The sequence below is a fragment of the Podarcis bocagei genome (genome assembly GCF_964188305.1).
Source record: "Podarcis bocagei genome assembly, chromosome: 9".
NCBI classification, from domain to species: domain Eukaryota; kingdom Metazoa; phylum Chordata; class Lepidosauria; order Squamata; family Lacertidae; genus Podarcis; species Podarcis bocagei.
In genome coordinates, this window is record NC_138134.1 from 66,048,258 (window position 1) to 66,071,180 (window position 22,923).

Below are 22,923 nucleotides of genomic sequence, written 5' to 3' on the forward strand. Positions count from 1 at the left end.
AGATCAGAGTGTTCCTTCTCCTAGATCTGCTGTTATGGAGCGCTCGCTTTAACTAATTATTACCTAATGTTAACAAATCAAATCCATTAAGGGTTCCATTTCTTTCAAAGCCAAGGGAGTCTAGAAACTTAAAGCAACTTCTAATGTGCCAAATGCACATGAACTATAATCTTCTTTATATAAAACAAAGAAAATAGGAAAAAACTATAAATAAGCTTTACCACTAACACATATGCATATATGTATGTGTGTATGTATATATATGAGATCCTCCCCTTTCTCCTTAAATTGAATCATTAATCATTTACAGCATCTGTTAAGGCTGAATAAAGTTGGTCATTAGTCAGTCAGTACAACATAACAACAGATTTATAGTGAATAAAATATCCTACCTGGAATCACTTCAAAGAGGAACTTCCCTGGACTTTCATCATTGCAAGGATGCTCAGTCACCCGATTTCCAGGCAAGAATATGGTACCCTTAAAAAATGAAATTTTGAAAAAGAAGACGGGATGAGCCCTTGAGATCAAGGGAATAAGAATATTAAAACTCAAGATTAAAGCCCATAAATCATGCCGAATATCACATCTGGCTACCCAAACTCTCCCAAATGAAATCGTCCTGGAAGATGTTCTGGTTTGGATGACTCTCCAGGTGAAGAGGGGCTTCACAAAAGTGTCTCTGCATCTCAAATGTGCTTGGCACACTCAGTAGAGCATTCATGGCCACTCTCAAACCATATGAAAGCATCGTGCATGATTGTACACTGTGCTAACCATGGATTGAACCCTGATTTTCAAACACCCCAAGGGCACAGTGAAACCAAGTGCTGATCTAAAGCCAGCTGCCAGAGTGTGAATAAAGGGAGACTTCGGTGACGCCTGTGTGCTGTCTTGCAAGCAAGGATGTGCAAAAATCACCTTTGTTCAGGGCAGAACTCTTATTAACCGTGGCTTGTTTAGTGCAGGTATAATACTGTTACGGCATTAACACAATTTGTGAAGTTCAAACCCATTTCGAACCACGGTTTCATATCCTGGTTAATGGCCTGGCCCGTAACCATGGTTCTGGTATTCAGGTCAAGCATAGCATTTAACTATCATTAAGGAAAGCAAAATGTGATTAAAGCATTATATCTGCACTTTAGTTTCCCTGCAGTGGAAAACAGTGGGAAAGACTCTTCAGGCTGAAGTTTCCAAATTTATAGGTCAGCATACAGCTATAGTACAGCTATACAGTAGTTATGCTTCTCTGCAAACACAGCTGAGATGGAAGCCGACAATCCATCTTGTCCCCAGCAGATTGATTTGAAGCTTCTATTTTCTCTGCCACATGCAGAATACAGAATCTCATTTTGACATCATTAATAGCTTCATCATTCCATTGAACACTGAGCAATCTGACAGCCTCCAACATTTCTGATTTCAGAAGATGCATGTAAAGGGCTGGAACGAAATAGTTAGTTCTCTGTTCTGGGTATCTCAAACTCTTAATTGCTCAAATCTAGTTCTATAGTTCTTCTTTCTATCGTTTGTGCTATGGTTTTCCCAGTAGTGATGTATGGAAATGAGAGCTGGACCATAAAGAAGGCTGATCGCCGAAGAATTGATGCTTTTGAATTATGGTGCTGGAGGAGACTCTTGAGAGTCCCATGGACAGCAAAAAGATCAAACCTATCCATTCTTAAGGAAATCAGCCCTGAGTGCTCACTGGAAGGACAGATCGTGAAACTGAGGCTCCAATACTTTGGCCACCTCATGAGAAGAGAAGACTCCCTGGAAAAGATCCTGATGTTGGGAAAGATGGAGGGCACAAGGAGAAGGGGACAACAGAGGACAAGATGGTTGGACAATGTTCTCGAAGCTACAAACATGAGTTTGACCAAACTGCAGGAGGCAGTGGAAGACAGGAGTGCCTGGCGTGCTCTGGTCCATGGGGTCACGAAGTCGGACACGACTAAACGACTAAAAAACAACAACAAATCATTCTTCCAGAATTTCTTTTACAGCACACACACACACTATCTACACAAACAGACAGAGAGAGAGAGATTGTTGAAAGTTACTTTTTTGATGTAGGTTGCTTATTTTAAAGTTTTGTTTCAGTATTACATTTTTCTATTGCATTAGATTGTTATAAGATGTACATTTTTTGTTTCTTCAGCTTGTATACCGCCTTGAGTATTATAAGATAGAAAGACGGTATAGAAATTAAAAATGATGATGATGATGACTTTCCCAGAGTTTGTCCCACTGAGCCTCAGAAAGGTGAGTAAAGGGGGTGAGGACCTCATATTTATCCACATGGAGGCAGTCACTGAAATTAACTTAACACACTGGGCAGTCAGCCTCTAGTTTATTAAAGCCAGCCTCCTGTACAGCCCACAGCAATACTGCAAATATATTCTCCATCATCATCATTATTTAATTGTGCTTAAATGGTACCATTTCCACAAGCCTTTCCAAAGCCCATTATCCTTTATTGCCACATCATATCGGATTACTTTATCCTCCCCTGTAATCAGAAGTTGCTTTCATTTTCAGATTTTTGCGAGGTTCTGCTCTACAATTTCACTCTCTTCCTACCTTTAAAGCACATCTTAATGAGCAGCTTCTTAAAAGGGGTCACCTGGCCTTCTAGAGCTGTTCTGGAAGCTGGATGAGAGGAGGTTTCCCAAATAAGGTACTCCTGGCTTTGGGGAGTAGCCTGGGAAATTATTTCCAACATGGCCACAGTTGAGAGAAACCAGGCATGTCCATGGGGGGTTGGGGGAGAAGAGGTTACATTTCCTTCAAGTAGCAAAGTTAGTAAAGGTAAACCATTAGGTCCACTCGTGGCTGACTCTGGGGTTGTGGCGCTCATCTCGCTTTATTGGCCGAGGGAGCCAGCATTTGTCCGCAGACAGCTTCTGCGTTTACTGTCTGAGTTTACCATTTACCTTCCCACCAGAGTGGTACCTTTTTATCGACTTGCACTTTCGAACTGCTAGGTTGGCAGGTGCTTTCGAACTGCTAGGTTGGCAGGCACTTTCGAACTGCTAGGTTGTCAGGAGCAGGGACCAAGCAACGGGAGCTCACCCCGTTGTGGGGATTCGAACCGCCGACCTTCTGATCGGCAAGTCCTAGGCTCTGTGGTTTAACCCACAGCGCCACCCGCGTCCCATAGCCAAGTTAGGTGGTGGCAAAATGTGTGCATTGACAGTTTGAACAACACTTTTTCAAATAGAGAATACCAGTGGGTGTAGTAAGTTCATTTCATTTCCATGACTCTTCCCACACTGTTACATTTCCACATTATATTTGAGCTTTCACATGGTGCAAATGCCACTTCTGGATCTATAGCTGAATATATCATAAGTTTAGCACTCATTTTTATATTACTTACAAGGGTTTGTTTTTCCCCTCTGGAACTCTCTGTGAGAGCCAGTGTGGTGTAGTGATTAAGAGCGGTAGATTTGTAATCCGGGGAATCGGGTTCGCGTCTCCGCTCCTCCACATGCAGCTGCTGGGTGACCTTGGGCTAGTCACACTTCTCTGAAGTCTCTCAGCTCCACTCACCTCACAGAGTGTTTGTTGTGGGGGAGGAAGGGAAAGGAGATTGTTAGCCGCTTTGAGACTCCTTCAGGTAGTGATAAAGCGGGATATCAAATCCAAATTCTTCTTCTTCTTCTCTCTTGCGCTATAGTTCCAGCAGTGGCCTTTACACCACACGGAAGCACAAATATAATGTGGAACGTAACATATTGGGGAAAACTCATGAAAACGAAATAACAGGCTGTGTACACATTATGCAATTGAATCACATTCTTTCCCTCAAAGACTTCTGGGCACCGTAGTGTACCGTTCACATAGTTAGGGTTCCCGGCAGCCCTTCACAAACTACAGTGCCCAGAATTCTTTGAGGAGGGAAATGTGTTTCAAGTATGCTTTAAGGTACAGAGTTTAGGCAGCCTCAGTTAACTTTGCATGGCCCTCTTTCCCTGCTCCAGGACATGGGTGGTGAATCTCTGGCCTGCGGATATCATCCTTGTTACTATTATTATTAAATTAGCCACACTCTTTCTCTTTAGAGAAAGTATCTCAAAGAAACAATAAATACATTACAAGTACAGTGGTACCCCTAGTTGTGAACGGGATCCGTTCTGGAGGCCCGTTTGCAACCTGAAAGGAATGCAACCCATGTCTGCGTGTCTGCACATGCGCGGGTCACGATTTGTTGCTTCTGCGCATGCACATGATCTCATTTTGTGCACATGCACATGTGCAATCGGCAAAACCAGGAAGTAACCCTTTCAGGTACTTCCGGGTCACCACGGGATGCAACCTGAAAATGTTCAACTTGAAGCAAACATAACATGAGGTATGATTGTACATTATGTGTATCGAAGGCTACTAGCCGTGATAGCTGCATTCCGCCTACACAGTTGGAGTGAGCCATTCGTCTGAATAAGAGTTGCTGGAAACTGCAAGAGGGGAAAGGGCCCTTGTGCCCCAAATCCAGCTTGTGGGTTTCACCCAGGCATCCAACTGGCCACTGTGAGAACAGGATTCTGGGCTTGATAGGCCATTGGCCTGATGCAGCGGCTTCTTCTTATGTTCTTATTAAAACCAGCATAAATTATTAGGCTGACCAAGTTCCCCATTTTGGCTGATTTGGCCCTGCTTTGGGCAATCACCAGACATAGAATCATAGAACCATAGAATCATAGAATCATAGAGTTGGAAGAGACCACAAGGGCCATCGAGTCCAACCCCCTGCCAAGCAGGAAACACCATCAGAGCACCCCTGACATATGGTTGTCAAGCCTCTGCTTAAAGACCTCCAAAGAAGGAGACTCCACCACACTCCTTGGCAGCAAATTCCACTGTCGAACAGCTCTTACTGTCAGGAAGTTCTTCCTAATGTTTAGGTGGAATCTTCTTTCTTGTAGTTTGGATCCATTGCTCCGTGTCCGCTTCTCTGGAGCAGCAGAAAACAACCTTTCTCCCTCCTCTATGTGATATCCTTTTATATATTTGAACATGGCTATCATATCACCCCTTAACCTCCTCTTCTCCAGGCTAAACATGCCCAGCTCCCTTAGCCGTTCCTCATAAGGCATCGTTTCCAGGCCTTTGACCATTTTGGTTGCCCTCCTCTGGACACGTTCCAGTTTGTCAGTGTCCTTCTTGAGTTGTGGTGCCCAGAACTGGACACAGTACTCCAGGTGAGGTCTGACCAGAGCAGAATACAGTGGCACTATTACTTCCCTTGATCTAGATGCTATACTCCTATTGATGCAGCCCAGAATTGCATTGGCTTTTTTAGCTGCCGCGTCACACTGTTGGCTCATGTCAAGTTTGTGGTCAACCAAGACTCCTAGATCCTTTTCACATGTACTGCTCTCAAGCCAGGTGTCACCCATCTTGTATTTGTGCCTCTCATTTTTTTTGCCCAAGTGCAATACTTTACATTTCTCCCTGTTAAAATTCATCTTGTTTGTTTTTGCCCAGTTCTCTAATCTGTCAAGGTCGTTTTGAAGTGTGATCCTGTCCTCTGGGGTGTTAGCCATCCCTCCCAGTTTGGTGTCATCTGCAAATTTGATAAGGATGCCCTTGAGTCCATCATCCAAGTCATTGATAAAGATGTTGAATAAGACTGGGCCCAAGACAGAACCCTGTGGCACCCCACTAGTCACTCTTCTCCAGGATGAAGAGGAACCATTGATGAGCACCCTTTGGGTTCGGTCGGTCAGCCAGTTACAAATCCACTGAGTGGTAGCATAGTCAAGACCGCATTTTACCAGTTTCTTTACAAAAATATCATGGGGCACCTTGTCAAATGCCTTGCTGAAATCAAGGTAGGCTACATCCACTGCATTCCCTTCATCTACCAGGCTTGTAATTCTGTCAAAAAACGAGATCAGGTTAGTCTGACATGACTTATTTTTCAGAAATCCATGCTGACTATTGGTGATCACAGCATTCCTTTCTAGGTGCTCACAGACTGTTTGCTTAATGATCTGCTCCAGAATCTTCCCTGGTATTGATGTCAGACTGACTGGGCGGTAATTATTTGGGTCCTCTCTTTTCCCCTTTTTGAAAATAGGGAAAACATTTGCCCTCCTCCAGTCTGCCGGGACTTCGCCTGTTCTCCAGGAATTCTCAAAGATGACTGCCAGTGGTTCTGAGATCACATCTGCCAGTTCTTTTAATACTCTTGGATGCAGTTCATCTGGCCCTGGAGACTTGAATACATCTAAACTAGCCAAGTATTCTTGTACTATCTCCTTAGTTATTCTGGGCTGTGTTTCCTCTGCTGAATCATTTGCTCCAAATTCTTCAGGTCGGGCATTGTTTTCTTTATCGGAAAAGACTGAGGCAAAGAAGGCATTGAGGAGTTCAGCCCTTTCTGTGTCCCCTGTTTGCATTTCACCATCTTCTCCTCTGAGTGACCCCACTGTTTCTTTGTTCTTCCTTTTGCTACGAACATACCCATAAAAGCCTTTTTTGTTGCTTTTAACCTCTCTAGCAAGCCTGAGTTCATTCTGTGCTTTAGCTTTTCTGACTTTGTGTCTACACGTGCTGGCTATTTGTTTGAATTCCTCTTTGGTGGTTTCCCCCCTTTTCCATTTTTTGTACACATCCTTTTTTAATCTTAACTCAGTTAAAAGTTCTTTAGATAGCCACCCTGGCTTCTTTAGGCACCTTCCATGTTTCCGTCTCATTGGTATTGCCTGACGTTGTGCTTTTACTATCTCCCTCTTAACAAACTCCCAGCCATCATGAACTCCCTTTCCTTTTAGTATTACTGTCCATGGGATCTCACCCAGCACTTCCCTAAGTTTTATGAAGTCGGCTTTCTTAAAGTCAAGAAATTGAGTCCTAGTATGCTTGGCTGCTCCTTTCCGCTGTATAGTAAACTTCAGAAGAGCATGATCACTCGCGCCTAATGATCCTTCCACTTCTACCCCACTAACCAGGTCATCAACATTGGTTAGGACCAGATCTAAAATGACTGTTCCTCTTGCTGCTTCTCCCACTTTCTGGACAATGAAGTTGTCTGCAAGGCCAGTGAGGAATCTGTTTGACCTTATGCTCTTGGCTGAGTTTGACATCCAACAAATATCCGGGTAATTGAAGTCCCCCATTACTACTATCTCCCTTCCTTTTGCATGCTTGGCCATCTGTTCCAGGAAGGCATCATCTATGTCCTCCGTTTGGCTTGGGGATCTATAGTAAACTCCCACAATGAGGTCCCTGTTATTTTTCTCTCCCTTAATTTTGACCCAAATGCTCTCACTTTGGCTTTGAGGTTCTAAATCTTGGATCTCTTCACAGGTATACACATCCCTGACATATAACGCCACTCCTCCTCCTTTCTTGTCTGGTCTGTTTCTCCGAAATAGATTGTATCCCCCCATTATTACATTCCAATCGTGGGACTTATCCCACCAGGTTTCAGTGATGCCTATTATGTCATATTTAGTTTGCTGTACCAAGAGCTCAAGCTCATCTTGTTTATTTCCCATGCTTTGCGCATTAGTGTACAGACATTGAAGTCCATTAATCATTCCCCCGTGTCTCTTATTTAAGGATTTTTTCCTCCCACCACTAGGTCTGCATGCTATTTGCTCCATTTGGTCTATGACATTTGGATGATCATCTTCATCAATTGATAGACTCCTACCTTCAGGAGCACTGTCTCCCTCCCCCACATTAGTCAGTTTAAAGCCCTCCTGATGAGGTTTCTGAGATTTTTGGCAAAAACATTTCTCCCAACCGTTGTGAGGTGCAGCCCATCGCTTGCCAGAAGTCCATCTTCAAGAAACTGCAGTCCGTGATCTAAGAATCCAAACCGTTCCTGTTTACACCATTTGCGAAGCCAGCTGTTCACTTCCACTATTTTTCCCTCTCTCCCTGGGCCACGTCGTTCAACTGGGAGGACAGATGAGATGACAATTTGTGCATTTAGTTGCTTCAATTTCCTGCCGAGAGCCTCGTAGTCTCTTTTGATCTTCTGGAGGCTATTGCTTGCAGTGTCATTGGTTCCCACATGAACCAAGAGGAAGGGGTATTTGTCAGTGGGTTTTATGATTCCTTGCAGTCGTTCAGTTACATCTTGGATCTTAGCCCCGGGGAGACAGCACACTTCCCGAGACATCTTGTCAGGCCTACAGATCACTGCTTCCGTTCCCCTCAGTAGGGAATCCCCTATCACCACTACACGCCTCCTCTTAGGTTTGGTCGGGGTTCTTCCGTGAGCTGTCCGTTCCAAGGTCGCCTGCACATTCCCTGAGGACTGACTTTGCTGCTCGTCTTCATATACCTGATCGACTGTAATGAGGGAGAGATCCTCAAATGGAGTCTGCTCTTCGTCTTCCATGCTAGGGGAGAGGACCTCAAAGCGATTGTGTATTTCTAAACAATCAGAGCGAACCCTGGGCCTCCTACTTCTTTGAGTCATGTTTCTCCATATATCTGGCTCCTGTGTTGGTGATAGAGGGCGTAGGTGTGAGCAGGGGGAATGGAGGCTGGGGCTAAAGGGGGCTTCTGAAGCACTGCTGATCCACTTCCTGGAGACTGTGAAGTCCAAAGCTGAGGCTGTTGTGCTGCAGCAGATTAACAGAATGCTTCCTGCTTTATACAGTTTTGCAGTTGGAGTTACGACATAACCTCCACCTCCCATTTCTGTTAGGCTTCAGATTGACAAGGCATTAAATTTAATAATCCCCTATTATCACTTCAGGAAGCTCTTGCATGCTACATAAACTGCACCAAACAAACAGCCTCTCATGCCCAAACTAGAATTACCTGCAAAAGGTCAATGCGTCTGGGAGGGTTTGGATCAAGCATGTCTGTGTGTTTGTGTGTGTGTGTGTGTATGCTTCTTTCTTCAGAATAACTCCTTCTAGAAAGAAACTGGTAGCACAGCCAGCCCAAGGCATTTTGCTGCCTGGGGTGAAGGCCAAGCCTCATCAACCTCCCCATTCCAAGTACAGAAGCTGGCTGGACGTCAACACAGATGGCAGGAAGCACCCTCCACGCAAGTAAAGGCAGAAGGCTAGCTTGAGAGAGGATAGGACAGGCTGTATGGGATACCTAAAGTATCAAATGTGGTGATAGTAACAATAATACAACAAAACAACAACACCACAAACTAGCTTATAAAACCAAATTTACTAGAATAATAGCTAGAATAGAGATAGACTTACAGTGGTACCTAGGGTTAAGTACTTAATTCATTCCGGAGGTCCGTTCTTAACCTGAAACTGTTCTTAACCTGAAGCACCACTTTAGCTAATGGGGACTCCTGCTGCTGCCGCGCCACCGGAGCACGATTTCTGTTCTTATCCTGAATCAAAGTTCTTAACCTGAAGCACTATTTCTGGGTTAGCGGAGTCTGTAACCTGAAACATATGTAACCTGAAGCGTATGTAACCTGAGGTACCACTGTAATAACCATTCAAGCAACAAACATACTAAGGTGCCATGTGCAAGACAAAGCCTGGAGATACTATAAACATGGAGTGGATAAATGTACAACTCACATCTGAAGGCAGCCCTGTTTAGGGAAGCTTTTAATGTTTAATAGGTTATTGTATTTTAGCGTTTTGTTGTAAGCTGCCTAGTGTGGCTGGGGAAACCCAGCCAGATGGGCGGTGTATGTATGTATGAATGAATGAATGAATAAATAAATAAATAAATAAATAAATATTACTATTATTATTATTATTGACAAGTTACATGCGCAGTAAATGTTATACAGACTGGATAAATGAACCGTTCAGCAAGTAGCGTATTTTTGCATATTCTCCAGTGTGCTACCCTTGCCGTTGTGGCAGCACGGGGTTGCCATTCTGTGATTGGACTTATGCTACTTGTTGAACCGTTCATTTATCCATGTATAACGTTTACTGCACATGTAACCTGTTAAGATAGAGTTGTACATTTTTCCACTCCATGTTTACAGTATCTCCAGGCTTTGTCTTGCACATGGCACCTTAGTATGTTTGTTGTTTGAAGGGTTACAAGCCTATCTCTATTCTAGCTATTATTCTAGTAAATTTGGTTTTATACTTATAAGCCAGTTTGTGGTGTTGTTGTTTTGTTGTATGGGATACCTCACCAGCAATCTGTGCTAACCCCTCACTCCCCCTGCTCCCTAAGCCCTGTTATCTCTTCAGCTTTTGACACCTCCTCCTCCCAACCTTCTCCCCTCTGACCACTCATCATTGTCCCACCACCAGTCCCCTGGCTCTGAGCCTTCTTCCATTGGTGGTTCCCCAGCTGGCTCCTCCCACCATTCCTCTGCGTCCAGCCAGTTTATGACAAGCCGTGCCCCCTTTTGCGCTAACAGACCAGGAGTAACCCCATTGAACTCAGTGGGGCATATCTGAATTAATATGTTTAGGGTTGTGCTGCAACAGAAATGACAGCTGTTGTATTAAGCCTCTCACCCGACCACAAAAAGCCTCTCCCTCTTCATTCTCTTCATATTTAAGATAATGCCGTTGATGTATTTCACGCATAGTTACCATCTGAAATAGTCTAGCTTCATGGGAAAGATTATTGTAAGTTATGGTGGTGGGGAAAACAAGTATTTGGCTTTTGGAAGCAGGGATTTGAGACTATAATCAATTGCAGGGTAAATTAACTTACTTATTAAATACAGACTGTGCCAACTATGGAGGAAATCACTTGAAAAGCTCTACTGAAAGAAAATACTTGGCTAGAGACACAACTAACTTGTTAGCAGGCTGCTCCATACGCAGATTATTTATAATTTATCTGGATTTATAACTAGACCAATTCCCAAGGGCTCGGGCTGAGATAAATTGCATCAATTAAACAATATTAAAGGGGTTATATAAAACATGCGCTGTTATTTTGAATCCTTGTTTGGTTCCAGCCACTGAGAGCCAATCTACATCTTGAAAAAGGACATGTGGTACAGTCCTCTCAGAACTAAACCACTTGAGAAAAGAGGTGAGGAAATCACATATTTGTTTTGTATTCTTCAAATTTATAAACTTATTCACAACCTAAGGTCATCAAGGCAGTGTACAGGGTAAAAAATAAAACAAAATGCAAGAAAAATATAAATGTTGAAAACCATGAAAACTATTTGGATAAGCTCTAAAACAAAATTATGGAAATACAATTACTATTTTATAAATGACTATTTTATATACAATTACAATTACTATTTTATAAATGACTGGGTCATACCTTCTTAACCAAACATTTTCAGCAATTGATTCCAGAGAGCTGGAGCTGCAAAACTAAAAACCCAGCTTTAAGGTACAGCCTAAGCCCACCTCTGAATAATATGATATTCCACATGCTAAATACAGTTTAAATTTGGTGAACGGGCTTAGGGATGGGCAAATCAGTCTGTTTCCTGTCTTTGCCACTGTTGTATGTGTTTATCTGCAAATCCATCCCATCCTATATATTTGTGTAGACCTGTTTCAATTCATATTTTGAGCTGAGAACTGTCATAAGATTTGAGAAGTGTGAAAACAGGTGATGGATAACAAAATTGTGACCTGTATGTTAATCTGGAAGGTGTGGGTGAGATGAGTACATCACAGAATTCCCAAAGACAGAATTTGCTGAACTTTCCCAAATGGGGTAAGTATGCAACAGAGAACATGAATGGTTGATATCAGAGACAGAATATGTGGAACGAAGTAGCCTTTTCTCTATATCTCTACAGCTTTCTTCTACACTGGAATCAGCACATTGTGTTTGCCTCCCTGGGCTCCTTTGGGAGTAAGGGTAGGATGCGGGTGGTGCTGTGGGTTAAACCACAGAGCCTAGGACTTGCCGATCAGAAGGTCGGCGGTTCGAATCCCTGCGACGGGGTGAACTCCCGTTGTTCAGTCCCTGCTCCTGCTAACCTAGCAGTTCGAAAGCACGTCAAAGTGCAAGTAGATAAATAGGTACCGCTCCAGCGGGAAGGTAAACGGCATTTCCATGCACTGCTCTGGTTCACCAGAAGCAGCTTAGTCATGCTGGCCACATGACCCAAAAGCTGTACGCCGGCTCCCTCGGCCTATAAAGCGAGATGAGTGCCGCAAGCCCAGAGTCGGGCACGAATGGACCTAATGGTCAGGGGTCCCCTTTACCCTTTATACAGCTTTCTTCTACATTGGAATTATCACCTTGTGTTTGCCTCCCTGGGCTCCTTTGGGAGGAAGGGTAGGATATACAGTAAATTGAATCAACAACAACAAGAAGAGGAAGAGGCAAGGCAGCAGCTATTTAATATAACAAGTGAAAAGATATAGGAAAACCCACAGACACTCCCTTTATTTTCTTATCTAAGATTTTGGTCAACCACTGGGATGGCTCTTTTTTCTATGGTGTCCTCTTTCAGAAAGGAATTCACTTGTATTGTTCTAACTGACATTACAAGACTGTTTTCTTTAGGCTGTTATTCCTTCTGACACTTTTGGTTCAGATTATTGTGATACCATATTGTGATACCATTTGTGTATTGCCGTTTCTTCTAAAACAAAAAAACAAAAGCCTACCCTGTGGGAGAGAAGTTGAAACCAGAACTTTAAACTCAAAGTTTAGACACTGGTCTACCACCTCCGTAAAAACTAGGCCTCTAGAAACCCTCAATCAGAACTGGTGGTTAGAACTGGGATTTCCTCTTATTTCTCCTCATGCTTGGCTACACAAAACCAAAATGTCTCTGCACCAGCCTTCCCCCAATCTGGTGTCCTTCAGAATTTTGCTGGACTACAACTCCTATCAACCTCAGGCAGAGTGGCCGATGGTTCAGGATGATAGGAGATGTAGTCCAGGATACCTTGGGGTGGGGAACAGGCAACCCTAAATACTTTGCAGAGCAGGCACACTTAGGGAGAAAGAGTAATTTCGGAGTAAGTACAACATGTCAAGTGGGAAGGACATGGGAATTATTCTTGCACCTGCCTAATATTCAGATGGATTTTTCAATTCTATACACAATTAAAAAGCAACGATGTAACTTCTCTGGAATGAAAAACATCAGTTGAGCAGGTTGGTAGAGGCTGCTCTGTGTAATTGACACAGTGTTCCAGATTAAGCCACTGAATTGAAAGATAGATGGATGCCAGCACAGTGTGTATTTTTCTGAGAAACAGCATACTCTGGTGATCTTCTAGCACACACAAAGAAAACTGAAAAGACAAATAAACTGGAGATGGTAAAAAAAAAAATGAATTAGGTTGCCAGCCACAGCCAGCCAGCTTACTTGTTCAGTAGCAATGAAGGAAGGCACAGCTGCTGAAATCCGCCTTGCTAATCTCTCCAGAAACTCCTAACATTTCCATTACAATGAATACAGTTGTGTCTTGGTCCACCATCACCTAACATTTTGCTGCCCACTGCCAAAGAAAACATTCAAGCAGGCCAAATCCAGTAAAGGAATCAATGCAACTAAGTCCGACAAGCTTCTCATGCAGGAGCTCAAAAGGAAAAGAGACCCTGAACTTGTCGTGACAGTGTACTTTCCTCTACTTGCATTATGAAAACGGACGGAGGGTTGCATCTGGATTTGGGTTTTTGCATTAACAAGCTGGCCACACATCTGTGTCTCGCAATAATCTCCTATCACTCATTTTTACATGCTTCTGATTCACATGGGATGGGCTCCCCAGAGGTGTATACATGCACAATTTTTTAAAATTACACTTGCATCCTATCCTTTATTCTGTGGTATCCAGAAAGGCTGTCTCATTTCATCCATATGCTAGGTACATCCATATGCCACCCTAAAACCACCTCTGCCACAGGTTCAGCATCCCTGCAATAAAGGCACTAAAGTGACTTTTTCCCACCTGGTCTTTGGCTCCCTTGACCTGGAAGGCCAATAAATGCTTCCGTGTCAGCATGGGAATTTATGTGGGCAACAATAAATTTAACAATAACTCACATGACTACCTCACATGACTTCTGACTCATTTGCTCTGTGTCTGCCTATGACCTAGCAATCACAACAAGCCTGCAGGGGAAGGTTAGGCTGAGAGATAATGACTTGCCCATCAATAGGTCTCCAGTCATGGTAACCCTATGGAGCCTCCAGATTTAGAGGCGTTTTGTCTTTGAATACAAGTTGCTATGGTGCTGCAGTGAGGTTAACAGGCTGGCCATTTTGGAAAATCAGATGCTGGAACTAGATGCATCTTTCGCCTGATCTAGTGGCACTCTTCTTAGGGAGCTATGACTAGGATCCACCAAGAGAACTTGGAAGCATTGGAACCCAAGGCTACCTGATCCATTTCAAACCTGAGACTCTGGAATCCTGCTGGATTACTGATGTGACCTCTGAACTTGTCAGTATCCCAACAGAGCTCTCATGAGGACATTCTAGTATGTAGGTGAAAATCCCCTGTGAGCACCATGAGAAGTCCACCATGTAAAGTAAAGGTAAAGGTAAAGGACCCCTGGACAGTTAAGTCCAGTCAAAGGTGACTATGCGGTGCCGCACTCATCTCACTTTTCAGGCTGAAGGAGCCAGAGTTTGTCCACAGACAGCTTTCCAGGTCATGGGGCCAGCATGACTAAACCGTTTCTGGAGCAATGGAACACTGTTATGGAAACCAGAGTGCATGGAAATGCTGTTTACCTTCCCGCTGCAGTGGTACCATTTATCTACTTGCACTGGTGTGCTTTCAAACTGCTAGGTTGGCAGGAGCTGTGACCCCGTTGAGAGGATTCGAACCACCGACCTTATGATCGGCAAGCCCAAGAGGCTCAGTGGTTTAGATCACAGCCCCACCCGCGTCCCTTGTAACTACTGAGCTGCCTCGCAGCACCCCCTCCCCTGATTCTTATAATAAGGTCAGAGTTGCCTCACTGAGCAAGTTTAGAGTAAAATGATTTCTTATATACTTCTGATTTTTAAAAAACAAAAACAAAAAAAGTCTGCAGCAAAGGAAAATGACAGCATTAATTTGACTAGAATTCTCCCCCCACCCCTTGATTCCAGAGCAGTTCATTAAAATCCTAAACAGGTGGCATGTTTGGCAGCCCAACTGTGTATATGCAGCAGACAGATTTATTATGCCTTTCATTTTTTAAATATTTATGCACCAATGGAGACGGTGAGATAAAATACCTTCCTTGTCAGAGCATCCTGTTAAGAGACGGCTGTGAAAACCGTCGCATCAATCAAAGAGGGTCATAAAGATGTTATCGTCCATTTTATAATTATCATCAATTAAGCACAAACTTTGGAAGCGCTCTCTCTTTGAGGGGCCGTTATCTTATTTCACTTCCGAAACAAGCCCAGCCGTTTGGCATTGATAGAGAGGGGAGATCCCATGAAAGCAGGGCAAGTAACTAGCATAGCAATCTGAATTAAGTGACTATAAAGAGGTTCCCTTGATATACGGAAGAAAGCTGATATGATGGCGTGCAGAACATCTATTAGTTCAAAACAGGCTGCATCGTAGTCATCAGACACACAGGTAAGTAAGTGATAGGGAGCATGATAAGGAACGGCTTCACTTGATTTGTAAAGCACTATATTGCCTTAACAGCCACCTTCTTCTATATGCACCCCTTGGGACCCTGAAGTCAGCTTCAGAGGTCTTGCTGTCTGTCCTGGGCAGGTGTACAGAACAGGAACTTTGTAATAGCACTGCAACTATTTTGCATGAGATCCAGCAATATCCCCCCCACCTTGCCCTTCCTTTCCTGCTCTTTATCTTGAAAACCTACTGGTTTGGACAGATATTCAATCACTGCAGATCTGCTATGTAAAGTTTTAACCTGATACTGCTGCCTCGTTGTTTTATCTGTGTTTTTGTGTGTTTTTTTGTTGGGCACAGATCTTTGTGGAAAAGCTGAAGCATGCATTTCATCAATAATATACAGTGGTATCTTGGGTTAAGAACTTAATTTGTTCCGGAGGTCCGTTCTTAACCTGAAACTGTTCTTAACCTGAAGCACCACTTTAGCTAATGGGGCCTCCTGCTGCTGCTGCCGCCCTGCCGCCCCACGGTTTCTGTTCTCATCCTGAAGCAAAGTTCTTAACCCAAGGTACTATTTCTGGTTTAGCAGAGTCTGTAACCTGAAGCGACTGTAACCTGAGGTACCACTGTAAAAGGTGGAGCATACTACTGTGGTGTGGAGCATTTGTGTTCAGGGTTTCAACCAGCCAGCAATGCTCCCCCAACCCACTCAAAGATAATCCATTCCATTCCCCGCTAACCAATTTTCAGGTTTAGCCCCTTTGATAAACACTCAGCATTCCGTGGCCCCTGAACATGTTCAGCCCTCACAAGAATGTTTGGAGTTTCTCCCCGCCTTCCTTTGGCTCCCCTCCAAAGTCTTTTTGTGCTCCATCAAATCTTGGAGTTCCCCCAAACCTGCTTATACCACTCTTCTGTGCATGGAAGCTAGGCTATATAGGATAATAGTAATAAGCCAAGTTGAAGAATGTGCTCAAAGACTCATGATTATTTATTTTGGCAAAGTAAAACTAACCACTATGGGCAATTCACCACTGTGGATACAGAAAACCTCTGCGGAACATGTTCTTCTTCACAGTTCTACGCAAAGTAAGGTACAACCCCTGATCACTTGGCTGTGATAGCCTGGGAATCCGATTCAGAGGCTGAACCGGAGGAATCTCAGCCTGCACAGGAGTCCCAGCCTCCAGGGCCGGCTGAATTGGGGCAGGTCTTGATTCTGAAGTGCCTGCACCTGTGCCGGATCCTCAGGAGCAGGCACCAGGTGAATCCACTCTGGCTCCGGAGGTGGTTGAGGACACAGTGCCTACAGGTGCGCCTCTACCAGCCCTGTCAGGGGAAAGTGTCTCCCCCTGGGTCCACTAACCCTCCAGCCTCTCCTGAGCTGCAGAGGCTCAGGGCAGAGAGGCGGAGGGAACTGGTTTCTCCCAGGAGGAGTGCTCGCCTTAAGGCCAGGAGAGGCGGGTCTCCTGGGGACCGGGACCGCCCCTGGCCTCAGAGAAGATAAAGGCCAGTCAGCTCGGTCCCAGGTTGCGGGAGCAACGTCGTTGAAGAGCTGTTTCGGCCAGCACCCAGTCCTGTTCCTCCAGAGTTCCTGTCCTTGCCCGGCTCCTCGCTCTGGACCCCGCTTCGCCCGTGCAGGACTGTCTGCCGACCCTCAACTCAGGTCCTGGACCTCGCCCCACGGTAACCTCCCCCCGGGACCAGCACAAACTCACCCATGAGGGGAGGCTAGCAGAATCATTTCTTACTCTGTTTGAGGAAAGATCTCCAGATAGTTGTGTAAAATAAATAAATACGTGGAAATCAATCAATGTGATGCTGTAATTTGGTGAGGTATAAAGATAAAGGTTCACATGTCTATGGCTATTCCAACAAGCATCAGCTGCTAAGACAAATGCAGAAGTGAAACGGGAAACTTTCAGGAGCCTAAAACATTAATCACGCCTGAGAACCAAAGCAAGCTGGCGTTTCAAAGCTCCCTGGAGCCTGACTTTCTGCCTTGCCACATGGATTCTAGTTGACATTCAGCCTACGTCTGTGCTTCTCAGTACATTCACTTGATATTAGGACTCTTCCTTTACGCTTCTCAAGATCTAAAATATAGTCAGAACCATCCTGCAATTTCAATAAAGTGGTTTTAAGAAGACATGATACTAGGGCTGGCCCAAGACATTTTGCCACCTGAGGCAAAGGACAAGATTCTGTGTGCCCTGCCCTGCTTCAAGTGTTTGGGGCATTCTCTGTGGCAGTCCCATAGCCCTTTCCCCACAGAAATGTCCCTGCGTAAAAGCTTTACCATATACTTAAGATGCGCCTCTTTGCCTCTGACACCTGAGAGAGAGAGAGTTTGTTAGCACACCCACACTATTCTTCTGATTGTAAATTGCTTTCGCTGATTTTTATACTGCGTTTTGATATTGTTACAACCTGTCCTGGGGCCTTATGGTGAAGGGTGGGTAAAGGAAGCCAATAAATATAGTAGAGAAGTCAACTTGCGTCACAGGACTGCCAAAGAACGCCTTTGAGTCGGGGGGAGGAGAAGTGTCAGAACGGGAACAGTCAGAAAAAGACGGTCAGGAATGACAGAAGGGGGAGAGAGCAGGAGGCAGCCAGGAGGTGTCAAAGCTCTCAGATGCTGAAGCAGAGCCCCAGCACCGCACAGGGAGCTCAGGAAAGGAGAGGGTTAAAGCGCAGGGATCAGAGACGTCCCATGAGGCTTCCCCGCCTCTTCTGTTGGAGGAGAATCAGGAGAAGACCACTCCCCGAATCTGAACCGGACGATTCGGATGCCTAAGTTGTACTGTGCTGCTTGTACATATGTAAAATAAAGAACTGTAAATATCTCTCTGGGTGAGCTGAGGGTGCTTACTGCGAAGAGCATACACGAACCTTCACAACTTGGCTTTCAGTTGAATCTGGCATCAGCACCGGCAATGCGACAGCATCCTCCACCATGTCAGAGGCAGGCATGTAAGAAGGCATCCTTTTCCAGTACTGCCCCCTCCTTATTTGTCTCATGCAGCACTGTGGCTGTTCCACTGCAGGTCATCTTATTTGTCAAAACTGTGTCAAAACTATGCAACTTACATAATTTGCATAAACTTACATAATTATTTGGGGATGTGGGTGGCGCTGTGGTCTAAGCCACTGTGCCACTTGGGCTTGCCGATCGAAAGGTCGGTGGTTCGAATCCCCGCGACGGGGTGAGCTCCCGTTGTTCGGTCCCAGCTCCTGCCAACCTAACAGTTCAAAAGCACACAGTGCAAGTACATAAATAGATACCACTCTGACGGGAAGGTAAACGGTGTTTCCGTGCACTGCTCTGGTTTCGCCAGAAGCGGCTTAGTCATGCTGGCCACATGACCCGGAAAAACTGTCTGCAGAAGCGGACAAATGCCGGCTCCCTCGGCCTTTAAAGCGAGATGAGCGCCGCAACCCCAGAGTCATTCGCGATTGGACTTAATTGTCAGGGATCCCTTTACTCTTTACCTTTACATAATTATTTATGTAAATTGATTAAATTACAGTGACATTATGTCCCCCCCCTTTCATTTCAAAGCAAAGGAAACACGGTGCAATTGAGGGAGAGGCAATCTGTTACATATCACTTGTGGACGGAAAGCAACGATGTTTAACATTGATCATATCCACCGGATTGATTTCTGTTCCAGGCTTGGGGCGAATAATCGAACACTAGCAATTTCCACTCCTGTTTCCATTTTTGTCAGCAAGCCCTGAGCTCTCTAGTTTGAAAGCACCAAGCTAGCTTAGGGGGCTCAGTGCAAACAACAACAACAAAACAAAAAACACAAAATGTTTATGTTTATATGCCTTTAAAATTCCTTGATACACACCTATAAACCTAGGGAGGGGTGGCAGAGAAAGGCACGCAGAGAGAAATAAATGGCACCCACCAAACTGTATCCAGTTCTATCAAGTATGTTAAGGCTTCCAGATTAAATGCTAGTGGGTTTTTCTTTTTCTTTTAGTCTAGCTTTGAGTTCATTCAATTTTTCTTTCCTCACAAGCCAATGCATTTGGCAAGGAAACAACTAATAAAAATCTCTACCCATAGCAACAAGTCATGTTGTTCTTCTGGCTGCTTATTCAGCTGAAAATACTGCTTTTATCTCAGATGTAATGGGCAAAGGAGGATTCTCTTGAGTGGTTATAGGCTAAAAGAATTTGATTCCCCACCTCCAGACACAGATTACTGAAAACTTTCCCAGATATTTTGCTTTGCTACTTGAATCAGCAATGCAAGGCTTGTAAGGAATACAGCTGTTGCTTTTTGGGGGGGGGCGGAGACTATAAACCTTGCTTTTAAAAGAACAGGACAAAATCCTTGTTTTTAGATAAGCAGGAAACAAAATCCATTCGTAGTCACCTTTGCTATCATCTATTTTCTTTATCTCAAAATGTCAGTCAACGGCAGCAAAAATCATTACATCGTAACAAGGGGTGAATAAATCTGTCAGTTTTGGTTTCTCTCAGTCTCCCATTTTTTCCCCAGCCTTTAAATTCAGTTCTTCCCATTTCCACTGCAATTTGTGATTTATTTATTTTTTTAAAAAAATGCTTAGTGCAAATTTATCCTAATATATACAATTTTTTTTGCAAAGCAATTTCCCCTCATATAACTTCTTTTAGCATGTTATTTGCATATACACTCCTATGCGCACTTTGCACTAGGATGTGTATTTATTGTACATATCCACTCCATTGTGGAATTTTATAAAAAGTAAAGTGAGCTGGTCATGCTAAGGAGCCGCCTTTCATGGAAGATGCAGCAGTGGATCTCCTGCATCAGGAGGCGGTTGAACTAGATTACACCTTTGGTGGTACCTTCTAAAGCAGGCATGGCCAAACTTGGACCTCTAGCTGTCTTGGGACTACAGTTCCCATCACCTCTGACCACTGGTCTTGTTAGCTAGGGATGATGGGAGTTGTAGTCCCAAAACAGCTGAAGGGCCAAGTTTGACTATGCCTGTTCTAAAGCAATGATCATGTGATTCTAGACTAGGTGCCAGGTAAGAATGCCAAGGACATTCCCTGGTCAGGAGGGCCATAACTGGAAAAAACCTTCCTCCCTGCCCCCGCCAGTCACCAACTGCATATGGAAGGAGATTGTCTTTAAGGTTTTCCATTGTATAAAAAGGTAACCACAACCAGAGGACAGGATCACACTTCAAAACGACCTTGACAGATTAGAGAACTGGGCAAAAACAAAGAAAATGAATTTTAATAGGGAGAAATGTAAAGTATTGCACTTGGGCAAAAAAAATAATGAGAGGCACAAATACAAGATGGGTGACACCTGGCTTGAGAGCAGTACATGTGAAAGGGATCTAGGAGTCTTGGTTGACCACAAACTTGACATGAGCCAACAGTGTGACGCGGTAGCTAAAAAAGCCAATGCAATTCTGGGCTGCATCAATAGGAGTATAGCATCTAGATCAAGGGAAGTAATAGTGCCACTGTATTCTGCTCTGGTCAGACCTCACCTGGAGTACTGTGTCCAGTTCTGGGCACCACAGTTCAAGAAGGACACTGACAAACTGGAACATGTCCAGAGGAGGGCAACCAAAATGGTCTAAGGCCTGGAAACGATGCCTTATGAGGAACGGCTAAGGGAGCTGGGCATGTTTAGCCTGGAGAAGAGGAGGTTAAGGGGTGATATGATAGCCATGTTCAAATATATAAAAGGATGTCACATAGAGGAGGGAGAAAGGTTGTTTTCTGCTGCTCCAGAGAAGCGGACACAGAGCAATGGATCCAAAGTACAAGAAAGAAGATTCCACCTAAACATTAGGAAGAACTTCCTGACAGTAAGAGCTGTTCGACAGTGGAATTTGCTGCCAAGGAGTGTGGTGGAGTCTCCTTTTTTGGAGGTCTTTAAGCAGAGGCTTGACAACCATATGTCAGGAGTGCTCTGATGGTGTTTCCTGCTTGGCAGGGGGTTGGACTCAATGGCCCTTGTGGTCTATTCCAACTCTATGATTCTATGAACAAGTGTCTTAAAATATAGAGTGGTACCACAAGTTAGAAATGCCTCAGGTTACAAATGCTTCAGGTTACAAACTCCACTAACCTGGAAGTTACCTCAAATTGAGAACTTTTCCCCAGGATGAGAACCGAAATCGTATGCTGGTGGCACAGCAGCAGTAAGAGGCCCCATTAGCAAAAGCACGTCTCTAGTTACGAACAGTTTCAGGTTAAGAACGGACCTCTGGAATGAATTAAGTTCGTAACTAGAGGTACCACTGTACAGGATTTCATTTTGTGTCAGATTAGTTGTTTAATCTTCAGCATATCCACGTGTAGCTTTGTAGAACTTTCTGAAAATCTCCCCTCTTTCCAACTGAACTCTGGAAACGGCCATGTCCTTGTTGGCCAAGACTTGGGTAAATGAAAGGATTGATAAGGTTCATTACTGAGTTATTTGAAGTTTGACAGCTTGCTCTCCTTCCCAGGCTGAGAGAAAGATGGCGAAAACAGGAAATTCATTGGGACAGTGTGACTTTAGTAGCTGCAAAACAATGAACCAGGGATGGATCAATGAAGAACTTCTGAAACAACAAAGGGACAAAAGCGCCGCCCAAGGTATGCTGGAGAACAGCAACAACTGACACAAGAAAGACATACGGTATTACAAGGACAGGAAGAAACACTATAGACAGAATAATTCCCACACACAGGAAGGAGACAGTTTGAATGTTTCATCTGTTGGTGTATAAATCATTTAATGTGTCAATACGAATGGAAGTCATTAAAGCTGCAGTTGCAATATAAGGGACTGGTATTTTGACTGGACCACAATTGAGGTGTATAAGATCTTGGAACGCAGAAATAAAATAATCAAACCATCAATTCTTGCATATTGGGGGGCACCTAAATTGTACAATTTGGCATCTCAATGATTGGCAAATCAAATATTATGCACCTCAAGCAAGAAATAAATAAATGGGGGGGGTGTCTCAAATTTGCTGCTTCCAGATGTTGCTATGCTATAAATCCCATCACCCCTGAACACTGGCTATCTTAGCTGGGGCTGATGGAGCCTAACAACATCTAGCACCACATTGGCTACCTCTGTTGAACATAAGCTAGACTGTAACAGAAGTCCATCTGGTCCAGTATTCTGTATCCCCCAGCAGCCAAGCAGGTGTTCTCTTGAAAGCTCATAAGTGTAGGCTTGGAAGCAACAGACTTCCCGTGCAGATGGCTCCTAGAAATGGGCATTAAGTGGAATTATGTGACTCTGAACTTACAGGTAATGATAGATCCAAATTAATATTTATTGATATAGACCTACTGTTCCCGACGCGATTCCAGCAAAATTTACAGTTAGTGCCATACCGCTCTTGAACCTGGAGGTACAGCCACCTTCTACAAAAGTGAACAAAAATTACATTTCATCATTTCCCCTACAGCTCCACAGGGCTTGTAACTGCAGCTGATTAAG

General features: G+C 44.1%; 1 protein-coding gene across 3 annotated transcripts in view; it reads right to left on the reverse strand.

The window, feature by feature from the left end:
• Window positions 1-22,923, reverse strand: part of ARHGAP24 (Rho GTPase activating protein 24) — a 461,665-nt gene that overhangs the window by 242,299 nt on the left and 196,443 nt on the right. For all 3 annotated transcript variants that reach the window (XM_081207048.1, XM_081207049.1, XM_081207050.1), the window contains one exon: window positions 393-480. In XM_081207048.1, coding sequence (XP_081063174.1) covers window positions 393-480 — 88 coding nt within the window. The remainder of the gene's footprint in view (window positions 1-392; window positions 481-22,923) is intronic.